At 46.6% G+C, this 12,487-nt stretch overlaps 1 protein-coding gene across 7 annotated transcripts; it reads left to right on the top strand.

The window, feature by feature from the left end:
* The first annotated feature begins 5,674 nt into the window (after positions 1-5,674).
* On the top strand, positions 5,675-11,786 carry RSRP1 (arginine and serine rich protein 1). 7 transcript variants are annotated; one of them, XR_004028453.1, is made up of 6 exons: positions 5,677-6,139; positions 6,416-7,013; positions 8,413-8,564; positions 9,222-9,266; positions 10,092-10,175; positions 11,330-11,786. XR_004028453.1 is itself a non-coding variant. In XM_030805608.1 (5 exons), the coding sequence occupies exons 2-5, from the start codon at positions 6,482-6,484 to the stop codon at positions 11,444-11,446; spliced, it is 885 nt and encodes a 294-aa protein (XP_030661468.1). In that variant the 5' UTR covers positions 5,838-6,139; positions 6,416-6,481; the 3' UTR covers positions 11,447-11,786. The 7 variants fall into 7 exon arrangements, 1 of the variants encoding a protein (XP_030661468.1); XR_004028451.1 differs by having other exon boundaries at positions 5,678-6,139; positions 9,496-10,175; XR_004028448.1 differs by having other exon boundaries at positions 5,675-6,139; positions 8,413-9,266; positions 9,496-10,175.
* The last annotated feature ends 701 nt before the right edge of the window (positions 11,787-12,487 follow it).

The following is a 12,487-nucleotide window of genomic DNA, read 5'->3' as shown; positions in this document are numbered from 1 at the left end:
ACTCAGCTAGGAGGTGTTGTTCACCTGCTGAAACATTTAAAACAAAGTGGACATCTAGGCGGGGCACAATGGCTCATGTCTGTAATCCCAGCACTTTGGGAGGCTGAGGCAGGCAGATCATCTGAGGTCAGGAGTTCGAGACCAGCCTGGCCAACATGGTGAAACCCTGTCTCTACTAAAAATACCAAAATTAGCTGGGCATGGTGGTGGGCGCCTGTAATCCCAGCTACTCGGGAGGCTGAGGCAGGAGAATCGCTTGAACCTGGGAGGTGGAGGTTGCAGTGAGCTGAGATTGTGCCACTGCACTCCAGCCTGGGAAACAGAGCAAGACTCCGTCTCAAAGAAATAAAAAAATGGAAAAACCCAAAGTTAACATCTAACAACAAAAATCTTATTCACAATCTACAAATATTATTAAAATATTTCAGAATAGGACCATGTGTGGTGGCTCACGCCTGTAATCCCAGCGCTTTGGGAGGCCGAAGCTGGTGGATTACATAAGGTCAGGAGTTCAGGCCCGGCGCTGTGGCTCACGCCTGTAATCCCAGCACTTTGGGAGGCGGAGGCGGGCGGATCACAAGGTCAGGAGATCGAGACCATCCTGGCTAACACAGTGAAACCCCGTCTCTACTAAAAATACAAAAAATTAGCCGGGCGAGGTGGCGGGCGCCTGTAGTCCCAGCTACTCGGGAGGCTGAGGCAGGAGAATCGCGTGAACCCCGCGGGGCGGAGCCTGCAGTGAGCCGAGATCACGCCACTGCACTCCAGCCTGGGCGACTGCGAGACTCTGTCTCAGAAAAAAAAAAAAAAAAAAAAAAAGGTCAGGAGTTCAAGACCACCCTGACAAATATGGTGAAATCCTGTCCTGACCAATATGATGAAATCCCACTAAATATGAAAATTAGCTGGGTGTGGTGGTGTGTGCCTGTAGTCCCAGCTACTTGGGAGGCTGAAACAGAGGAATTGCTTGAATCCAGGAGGTGAAAGTTGCAGTGAGCTGAGATTGTGCCACTGCATTCCAGCCTGGGCGACAGAGCAAGACTTTGTCTCAAAAAAAAACAAAAGAAAGAAAAATGCTATAGGGCTGGGTGTGGTGGCCCATGCCTATAATCCCAGCACTTGGGGATGTTGAGGTGGGAGGATTGCTTGAGCCTAGGAGTTCATGACCAGCCTGAGTCACATAATGGAGACCCTATCTCTACAAAAAATTAATAAAATTAGCTGGGGGTAGTGGTGTAGGCCTGTAGTCCCAGCTACTCAGGCAGCTAAGCTGGGAAGATCACTTCAGCCTGAGAAGTTGAGGCTGCAGTGAGCTGTGGCTGCACCACTGCACTCCAGCCTAGCAAAAAAGCAAGACCCTGTCTCAAAAAAAAAAAAAAAAAAAAAAAAAGCCCCGGTGTGGTGGCTCATGCCTGTAATCTCAGCACTTTGAGAGGCCAAGGTGGGCGGATCACCTGAGGTCAGTTCAAGACCAGCCTGGCCAACATGGTGAAACTCCGTCTCTACTAAAGATATAAAAATTAGCTGGGTGTTGTGCACGCCTGTAGTCCCAGCTGCTGAGGAGGCTGAGGCAGGAGAATCGCTTGAACCCAGGAGGTGGAGGTTGCAGTGAGCCAAAATTGTGCCATTGCACTGCAGCCTGGGCAACAGAGTGAAACTCCGTCTCAAAAAAAAAAAAAAAAAAAAGGAAAACTATAAATTCTACTGAATGTTTTATTTTCCTATTGCTGTGGTAATAAATAACCACAATGTTAGTGGCTTAAAACAACCTAAATTTAGTATCTCATAGTTCTATAGGTGAGGAGTCTGACCAGGTTAAAGTCAAGGTGTCAGTCACATTTTGTTTCTTTTTGGAGGCTCTAGGGGAAGATCCCCAACACTTGCTCATCCATGTGTTGGCCGAATTCAGTTCTATGATGTAGGATTGAGGTCTGTTACCTGGCTGTCAGCTGGAAGCCACCATTAGCCCCTAGAGTTCTTTCCCTGCCCTTGCACATAAGCCCCTACATTTCTTTTTTTTTTTCTAATTATTTTTTTCTTTGAGACGAGTCTCGCTGTGTTGCCCAGGCTGAAGTGCAGCGGTGTGATCTCAGCTCACCTCCGCCTCCTGGATTCAAGTGATTCTCTTGCCTCAGCCTCCTGCGTAGCTGGGATTACAGGCACACGCCACCTCGGCCGGCTAATTTTTGTATTTTTAGTAGAGATGGGGTTTCACCATGTTGACCAGACTGGTCTCAAATGCCTGACCTGGTGATCTGCCTGCCTTGGCCTCCCAAAGTGCTGGGATTACAGGCGTGAGCCACCGCGCCTGGCCCGCCCCTACATTTCAGAAGCAGCAACAGGGCATGAAATTCTTCTCATGCTTTGACTGTCTCCTGAGATTAGATTGGGCCTACCCAGATACTTCAGGATAATCTCATCTCCAGATCCTTAACCGTAATTACATCTGCATAATTCCTTTTGCCACCTTAAGGTAACATATTCACAGGTTCCAGGAAATTAGGGAATGGACATGTTCGGGAGGCGATTGGTTTGCCTACCATAATGAAGGACATAAGCAAAAAAACCAACTTAAATGGCACATTTAAAACTTGTTGTGATACCCTACCTTGTTTAAACCTGAGTGACTCTCTCCTAGCAGAGAGAGCCGGACAGACTCCATTTTAGTTTCTTCACTTGCAGCCCCCTTTATCCCCTCTAAGGGAGTAACTAGTGCAAGCTGACTCCAAGCACATCCAGGAATGCATAAGATAAGATATTGAGGCAGGCTGTACCAGCAGCTCCTGGGAACGTGCTCGGTGGAAGTTACCTAAAGCCCCTGCATTTATCTCTTAGTGATAGTTTAAGCCCCTTACCTGGAACTGTTTATTTTTTGTAACTGCTTCTATAACCAATTAATTTTTTTAACTTTTTGCTTGTTCTGCTTCTGTAAAACTGCTTCAGTTAAAGCCCCCTCCCCTATTTAGACCTTAGTATGAAAGAAAATCTAGCCCCTTCTTCGGGGCCGAGACAATTTTGAGCGCTAGCTGTCTCTCGGTCGCTGGCTAATAAAGGACTCCATAATTTGTCTCAAAGTGTGGCGTTTCCCTATAACTCGCTTGGTTACAACATTGTCACATTCTTAGATGGGAAGATTTGCTATTGTAAAGATGTTATTTCTGCCTAAATTAGCCTACAAATTAGGTGCTAGATGTTCTAATAACTAAAGTTGAATTTTTTTCATTAGGTGAGTGGATAGATGCTCAGAGAATATGTATTGTTTAGAGAAATAAAGGAAGGGGACATCCTTTGCAGACTTTTTTTTTTTTTTTGAGACGGAGTCTTGCTCTTTCACCCAGGCTGGAGTGCAGTGGCGCGATCTCGGCTCACTGCAAGCTCCGCCTCCCGGGTTCACGCCATTCTCCTGCCTCAGCCTCTCCGAGTAGCTGGGACTACAGGCGCCCGCCACCACGCCCGGCTAATTTTTTTTTGTATTTTTTTAGTAGAGACGGGGTTTCACCGTGGTCTCGATCTCCTGACCTCGTGATCCACCCGCCTCGGCCTCCCAAAGTGCTGGGATTACAAGCGTGAGCCACCGCGCCCGGCCATCCTTTGCAGACTTTAACTCAGGTAGACCGCGTATGTTTTTGAGACAAATACACCAACATTCTGCACGAGGGCAAACTAATGTTTCCCACTGTTTCCAAAATCCTGTTAATATCTAGGATTTGCTGAGCACAGTGGCTCACGCCTGTAATCCCAGCACTTTGGGAGGCCGAGGCAGGCAGATCACTTGAGGTCTGGAGTTCGAGACCAGCCTGGCCAACATGGCGAAAACCCATCTCTACTAAAAATACAAAAAAAATTAGCTGGGCATAATGGTGCACGTCTGTAAACCCAGATGCTCGGGAGACTGAGGCACAAGAATTGTGTGAACCCAGTATGCAGAGGCTGCAGTGAGCCCAAGATCACACCACTGCATTCCAGCCTGGGCGCCAAAGCTAGACTGTCTTAAAAAAAAAAAATTAGGATTTTTCTGATCACCATTTTTTAGGCACACATTAACTGATACTATGAACTGTCTACGGAGACTTGTTCCATCCTTTCCTATTCATAACCAAGAGCTCAAAACTGTATCATAAGTATAGTTTAACTTTAGTTCCCCTAACACATCATTTTTATACTTGTCAAATGTGAAACTCGTATTATTATTATTTGTTTCGAGACGGAGTTTTGCTCGTTGCCCAGGCTGGAGTGCAATAGCATGATCTCAGCTCACTGCAACCTCCGCCTCTCAGGTTCAAGCAATTCTCCTGCCTCAGCCTCCCGAGTAGCTGGGATTACAGGCGCCCGCCACCATGTCAAGCTAATTTTCGCATTTTTAGTAGAGATGGGGTTTTGCCATGTTGGCCAGGCTGGTCTCGAACTCCTGATTTTAGGTGATCTTCCCGCTTCGGCCTCCCAAAGTGCTGGGATTACAAGCGTGAGCCACCGCGCCTGGCCTTGTGTTATTTTTCTGTCCACTCACACAGCTTTATGAGAACTTTCGGCAAAAGTTTCTGATGGATGGGCATTGTATCTTCACTGTCTTGAGATTTAGAGAAGAAACTGTTTAAGAACTACTTCCATCATGATGCATCCTCAGGAGATGTGGATGAACTGCGGAAATGTGGGGTGAAGATGAACAAGAGATGAGTTTGTATCTCCCTCTAAAGAAAGTGGCTTTTGTCAAAATGTACTTGTAAAGAAGTGTATAGGCTGGGCAAAGGGGCTCACGTCTGTAATCCCAGCACTTTAGGAGGCTGAGGTGGGAGAATTGCTTGAGCCCAGGAGTTGGAGACCAGCCTGGGCAACACAGTTAGATCCCGTGGGTAAAAAAATACAAAAATTAGCATGGGGGGGGGGGGGGGGGGGGGGGGGGGGGGGGGGGGGGGGGGGGGGGGGGGGGGGGGGGGGGGGGGGGGGGTGAAAAAAAAAAAAAAAAAAAAAAAAATTAGCATGGTGGTGCATGCCTGTAGTTCCAGCTCTTCGGGAGCCTGGGCTGCAGTGAGCCGTGATGGCCCCACCACATTCCAGCCTGGGCGAGTGAGACCCTGTCTCAAAAAAAAAAAAAAAAAAAAAAAGGCAATTAACCCACAATTTTCAAGGCAATTGTTATGCTTTATTACAAGAAGTGTTTGAAATGCATCCCATTTGTAGATCCCTAGAAGTAAAATAGTCACCTTCGTTTACACTCACACCAGTTTTTGGAAGAGATATCTCAGACTTCATTCTTATCCCCAGATTAAAGGTCAGTTGTCTTTTTATTTTGTCTCGACCTTATTACCTTCCTAGCCAAAACATGGAAGTAAAACATCTTTTCTACGTCAATACTGCATTTCCAGGGATCTTGGGGTGTTCCGGGGGAGAGTGCGGTCCCCTCTCCGTCATGGCGGGGTGTGGACGCGGTCGCCTTCTCCTGGCGCCGCGGTACCTAGGACAGGAGGAAGAGGCCAGGAAGTGTCCAGGGAGGTTCAGGCCGGGTCTGCGACTTGCCGGTGGGTGGCGGCAACGACCCTGTGGGCACCAGCCCGTCAGAGGGCTCCAGCTCCGAGCCCTGCTCCGACCCCTCTCCAGCCTGCGGCCGCTCCTCTCCCGGCCCTACTCCCCGCCCGGCACTGACGTCCAGCCCCGCCCGTGCAGTGAGGCCAGAGCCTGGTGTAGCCCCACGCGGGGCCGTCCCATCTTCGAAGTTTTCTGGTGACTGGGTCGGTCCCGCAATTATCCCAGATAGGGTAGCGGGGGAAAGCCAAAGGCAACGGGACACCCAGATGTATCAAGCACCGCCCCCTGGAGCCCCATTGCGCATGCGCGGCCTGGAGGCAAGGGCGCGAGGTACAGGGCGAGGCTTGGGGAGGGAGGAGGCAGGGCGGTGATTGGGCGAGAGGAGAGCCACGCCCACCACGGAACGTCTCTGCGCATGCGCCGGGGGCCAGCTTCTAGTATTTTCGACGCGTCTGCTGATGCAGTCCCTCAGTGCGCGTCCAGACGTCGGAGGTGGAGGTTGTGGAATTCGCTGTTCGAGAGCAGGGACAAAAAGCCCTTCTTGGTCTTACGTTCCGAAAGGAAGGCGTCCGTTGGGCCTTTCTCTCAGTCGTGAGGGAGGTGTCGACGGCCTGCGGTAAGTTTTCTGCTGACGGGGTCTCTCAGGACCACCGCGGTGGTCTCTCAGGAGTGAGGGACGGGAAACGTGCCGGGCCCCGCGTTTGGGGAACGCAGCGTTTCGCTTCAAGGCCGCGGCCCCAGGGCGCCGAGCGGAGTTGCTAGGGCTCGGTTCCCGTCGCGGCGGCCGCCGCCCGCGCCGTGGCTCCGCCTCCCGGAGGGCCTCGGACTATGGCTTCCGGGTGGCCAGGCGCCGGCTTCCGCGACGCGACTTGTTTTTCTCTCGGTTTTTTAGGAAGTCCGGAGTTGAGGCTTGCGGGATCTTTTCCGGAGAAAGCGCAGGCTAAAGCCGCGGGGGAAGATGTCCAACTACGTGAACGACATGTGGCCGGGCTCGCCGCAGGAGAAGGATTCGCCCTCGACCTCGCGGTCGGGCGGGTCCAGCCGGCTCTCGTCGCGGTCTAGGAGCCGCTCTTTTTCCAGAAGCTCTCGGTCCCATTCCCGCGTCTCTAGTCGGTTTTCGTCCAAGAGTCGGAGCCGGAGGAGCAGGTCAAGGTCCCGTTCCCGAAGGCGCCACCAGCGGAAGTACAGGCGCTACTCGCGGTCATACTCGCGGAGCCGGTCGCGATCCCGCAGCCGCCGTTACCGAGAGAGGCGCCACGGATTCTCCAGGAGATACTACCGGTCTCCTTCGCGGTCCCGGTCCCGGTCCCGGTCCCGTAGCAGGTCGCACTCTCGGGGAAGGTCATACTGCGGAAGGGCGTACGCGATCGCGCGCGGGCAGCGCTACTACGGCTTTGGTCGCACAGTGTACCCGGAGGAGCACAGCAGATGGAGGGACAGATCCAGGACGAGGTCGCGGAGCAGAACCCCCTTTCGCTTAAGTGAAAAAGGTGGGTGGATCATTTACCTTTCCATTCGTGGTAACGTATGGCGACAGTGTACGAGGCGGCTAGGGAACCAACGTTGCTGTGTAGTTTCAATATAAGTTCCTTTAGTGCCCGAAATCTTTTTTTGTTGTAGGAAAGAGGAAGGACATTACCTGTATTTAAGTGGACAGCATTCTTTTTAGGGTTAAAGGTCAGCTAGATGTTAAATGGCTCAGGATGTAGGGAACTTTTTTTCCTATTGGCTGACTCCTCTTGGTGGAGCCTTTTAAATGTTATGATTAAGTTAAAGGTTCTAAGTTAACGTGATTGGGAAGAACAATATCAAAACACGCCTTTTTTTAGCTGACATTATTGCTGAATAAAATTGGATTGTCGAGTATTCTAAATGACCTAGGAGGCCGGGCGCAGTGGCTCAAGTCTGTAATCCCAGCACTTTGGGAGGCGGAGGCGGGCGGGTGACTTGAGGCCAGGCGTTCCATAACAGCCTGGCCAACATAGCTCACTACCTAGTAAAAGTACAAAAATTAGCCGGGGGTGGTGGTAGAAATACACTTCAGTATTGTATCAGTATGGGTTCAGTGGTTGTGATGATTGTATTATATAAAGAATGTATAGCAGAAAACCCTGGTTTTGAGAAATACATCTTTGAAGAGAAAGCAAAATATCACTATTAACTGGAGAAAATTAAGTACAACAAAAAGACAAAATAATAGGACGCTCAGTCAAGAAAACTGAAAACTAATTGTTGATAATTTAAGAATTTTATTCTTTTCAGCAAGAAATGAGCTGGAGAATAGAATTTTCAGTGAATAAAGTTACACAGTTGTCCCTCTGTTCACTCGGGGGATTGGTGCCAGGACGCATATGGAACTCTCGCGCACACTTGGGGTTTACAGTCTCTCAAATACTGTGGTACTTTCTTTTTTTTTTTGAGACGGAGTCTCGCTCTGTCACCCTGGCTCGAGTGCAGTGGCGCGATCTCACTGCTAGCTCCGCCTCCCGGGTTCACGCCATTCTCCTGCCTCAGCCTCTCCGAGTAGCTGGGACTACAGGCGCCCGCCACCACGCCCGGCTAATTTTTTGTATTTTTAGTAGAGACGGGGTTTCACCGTGGTCTCGATCTCCTGACCTCGTGATCCGCCCGCCTCGGCCTCCCAAAGTGCTGGGATTACAAGTGTGAGCCACCGCGCCCGGCTACTGTACTTTCTATCTGCATTTAGTAAAGTATAAAGTGGACCAGCGCAGCTACCAGTGTTCAAGGGCAACCTTAGTTTACCTATTGTAAAACAAATGAGTTAATATATTTAATACCACAAAATAACATATCGTGTAATTCTGAGTTCTCTTGGGAAATAACTACCAGATTAATGAGTATTTTAAAATCTCTCTTTTTTTTTTTAAGATCGAATGGAGCTGTTAGAAATAGCAAAAGCCAATGCAGCGAAAGCTTTAGGAACAACCAACATTGACTTGCCACCTAGTCTCAGAACTGTACCTGTAGCCAAAGAAACAAGCCGTGGAATAGGTGTGTCAAGTAATGGTGCAAAGCATGAAGTAAGTATTCTAGGTTTGTCCGAACAAAGCTTTCAGAAAGCCAACTGTCAAATCTGATTAGCCACTTATATCTTACCTTAAGACTATACTTTTTGGGAAGTCTAGAGATATATATAATGTGCTAAATTCAAAGTAGCAAATCTGAAGATAGGCAAGGTCATACCCATGAAAATGGGAGATTAATGAGCTTTATCTGGCCGTGCATGGTGCCTCATGCCTGTAATGAGGCAGATGGCTTGAGTCCAGGAGTTCCAGACTAGCCTGGGCAATGTGGCAAAACCACGTGTTTACAAAAAATACAAAAATTAGCCAGGCATGGTGATGCATGCCTGTAGTCCCAGCTGTTTGGGAGGCTGAGGCAGGAGGATCTTTGAGCCCAGGATGCTAAGGTTGTAGTGAGCCAAGATTGCACCATTGCACTCTAGCCTGGGCAGCAGAGTGAGACCCTGTCTCAAAAAATACATTTATTTTTTTCATTTTCAGTTAACACTGTACTCTTATAACACCGTTATTAGCTGGTACTTTGGTGATTTCTATTACTAGTTTTTCTAAGCTATTTACAGAGTGTTTGTAGCATTCATTTGCAGCATTATGTTCCCACAAATTCTGTACTCAGCATATACAGTATAGTTTATCTGCTTTATTTCTGTCTTATAGAAATCATGAATGTGGTCTGCAGACATTGATGAAGAAAATCTGTTGGTAATTGATACATGGGCTAAAGCATCAGAGGTTTAATTTGAAGTTTATGTTCACACACTGAAAACTTAGTTTTTTTGTTGGTAGATCCATGTGCATGCTAGAATTTGGGACAGGTACTATTTGCATAAAGTATTAAAGTCAATTTTTAAACTAAGCAAAGGTACACGTTGTAATGGTGGGGCATCTGTGAAAAAGATGTCCCTTTCATAATATATGCAATATATTCCAGATGTTTTGAGAGATTACAGAAGAGGAGGCCTGCTTCACTTGCAGATAAGTTTATTATAATTCTCCAGAAATGTGCAGGATGTGCATTAGCAAATTGCACTGTACTTTTCACTCCAGCCTGGGTGACAGAGCAAGACTCCCGTTTCGGGGGAAAGAGAAAAAAAAAGATGCTGTATCTAAATGAATCTGTGCAATTGGGCCCAGACGTGGGTTTGCTCAGTGTTAGTAGACAAGGTCTTTGTTCAGACGATTAGGTGCCTAATTGGCAAATGCCTTAGTTTCTTAAAACGAGGTATTTTCTGATGTGGCTTTACTTTTCAAAAGTTAACTTGATTCAACCTGAGAAAACTGATTAAAAAATTGGTTTAAATTTGCCATCAGGGAAGTAAAATAATTATGGGAAGAGTGTCTTGAGCCTAATATTAAATCAGTTTTGTTAAGGGGAAAACTCAATAGTTCTGTTACTTAGGCTGTTAGATCCAAGTTGATTTTTGTGTCTACAACTAAATTTTGTATACAATTAGGTTATTTTTTAATATAGGATTTAGAAACCAAGGGTATGTGTTTTAAAATTACACTTTTTCTTAACCTGTCTAGCTGTTGGAAAAGGTAACAGAAGATGGAACTCGAAATCCCAATGAAAAACCTACCCAGCAAAGAAGCATAGCTTTTAGCTCTAATGTAAGTATATCCAGGCATTGATCACTCAAAAATTGGATTGAGGATGTATTTGCATCTTTGTGTTTTTATCTTTGTGGTGATAGTTGGGGGCCTACTGACAAACTTTTTAAATAGAATTAAAATCATTTATTTATTTATTTATTTTTATTTATTTATTTATTTTTGAGACGGAGTCTTGCTCTGTCGCCCAGGCTGGAGTGCAGTGGCGCAATCTCGGCTCACTGCAAGCTCCGCCTCCCGGGTTCACGCCATTCTCCTGCCTCAGCCTCTCCGAGTAGCTGGGACTACAGGCGCCCGCCACCACGCCCGGCTAATTTTTTGTATTTTTAGTAGAGACGGGGTTTCACCGTGGTCTCGATCTCCTGACCTCGTGATCCGCCCGCCTCGGCCTCCCAAAGTGCTGGGATTACAAGCGTGAGCCACCGCGCCCGGCCAAAATCATTTATTTTTGAGCCACTTTTATAAGTGGCCATTATAGTGGGTTCATAACATATATAACATTCACATTAGTTTCGATATTTTGCCTTTCTTTTAAGTGTCCCCTCTTATTGAAATATTTTAAAGGGAAATCTTTAGAATACTCCTTAATCACAATGTTTTAAAATAAGAGTTTCAAAAACGAAGCCTCAAAATCATTATACCTTGTGTATGTCCAGCGTCTCCCCGCTGCCCCAGTATCTTCACTTTTTGAATGAAGCTACATTTAAGGTTCACACTATGTGTTTGGTTGATAATCCTTTTTTTGTTTTGTTTTTTTTTTTTTGGAGACAGAGTCTTGCTCTGTCACCCAGGCTGGAGTGTAGTGGCACGATCTTGGCTCACTGCAGCCTCTCCCTGCCTCCAGGGTTCAAGCGATTCTCCTGCCTCAGCCTCCCAAGTAGCTGAGACTACTGGCGCATGCCACCACGCCCGGCTAATTTTTGTATTTTTAGTGGAGACAGGGTTTCACCATGTTGGCCAGGATGGTCTACATCTGACCTCGTGATCCACCCACGTCAGCCTCCCAAAATGCTGGGATTACAGGCGTGAGCCACTGCGCCCAGCAGTTGATAATATCTCTAAGGCTCATACATGGGATTATTCAGTGTACTTTTTTGTGTGAAAAAAGTGTACAATGTATGTTTGGGAAGCTGACTGAATTTGTTCTTTTACAGAATTCTGTAGCAAAGCCAATACAAAAATCAGCTAAAGCTGCCACAGAAGAGACATCTTCAAGATCACCAAAAATAGATCAGAAAAAAAGTCCATATGGACTGTGGATACCTATCTAAAAGAAGAAAACTAATGGCGAAGTTTGCATGAAAACTGCACTTTATTGCAAGTTAGTGTTTCTAGCATTATCCCATCCCTTTGAGCCATTCAGGGGTACTTGTGCATTTAAAAACCAACACAAAAAGATGTAAATACTTAATACTCAAATATTAACATTTTAGGTTTCTCTTGCAGATATGAGAGATAGCACAGATGGACCAAAGGTTATGCACAGGTGGGAGTCTTTTGTATAAAGTTGTAAATATTGTCTTGGTTATGTAAAAATGAGATTTTTTAGACACAGTAATTGAACTGTGTTCCTGTTTTGTATATTTAATAAATTTCTTGTTTTCATTCTTATAGTCTTTATTGTATATATATTACCTAATGGGTCTTTATTTAGGAGGTGTGTGTTGATTAAAGCCCTGTTAATCCCAAGTCCAAGGCTGACTGGCCCTACCTGGGATTTTGAGAAATGCTGAATCTCAAGTCCCTACCCTAGACCTGCTGAATTAGAAACTGAATTTTAACAGTATTCCCAATTGAGGTCAATACTTCAACTTGAAAAATTGCCCTAAAAAATTTATGGAATGCTGGGCTTCAAGGCAAGAAAGTAAGCCAGAAAGAGGAGAAATGGAATCCCTCATTAAGCTGTAAAATCCGAGGTATAGTTAAAATTATTATGCTTTTCTTTTTTTTCTTTTTTTTTTTTTTTTGAGACGGAGTACAGTGGTGCAATCTGGGATCACTGCAAGCTCTGCCTCCCGGGTTCACACCATTCTCCTGCCTCAGCCTCCCTAGTAGCTGGGACTACAGGTGCCCGCCACCACACCTGGCTAATTTTTTTTGTATTTTTAGTAGAGATGGGGTTTCAACGTGTTAGGATGGTCTCGGTCTCCTGACCTTGTAATCTGCCCACCTTGGCCTCCCAAAGAGCTGGGTTACAGGTGTGAGCCACTGCACCCGGCCAAAGTATTCTAAATAAACTCTTAATTTGAAATTTATTGGCGCTACTGTAACTGGGAAGGATTTTTTTCTGGAGACCGAGTCTCACACTGTCA

This window comes from Nomascus leucogenys, chromosome 24 (genome assembly GCF_006542625.1).
Source record: "Nomascus leucogenys isolate Asia chromosome 24, Asia_NLE_v1, whole genome shotgun sequence".
Taxonomy (NCBI): Eukaryota; Metazoa; Chordata; class Mammalia; order Primates; family Hylobatidae; genus Nomascus; species Nomascus leucogenys.
Note: the sequence above shows the minus strand (reverse complement) of the source record. Positions and strands in the feature narration are given on the sequence as shown.

Coding starts and splice junctions, on each gene's coding strand:
- RSRP1 (XM_030805608.1), top strand. CDS start 6,482: ATGTCCAACTACGTGAACGACATGTGGCCGGGCTCGCCGCAGGAGAAG. Junction 8,565..10,091: donor GTAATGGTGCAAAGCATGAA/GTAAGTATTCTA, acceptor TAACCTGTCTAG/CTGTTGGAAAAGGTAACAGA. Junction 10,176..11,329: donor GCATAGCTTTTAGCTCTAAT/GTAAGTATATCC, acceptor GTTCTTTTACAG/AATTCTGTAGCAAAGCCAAT.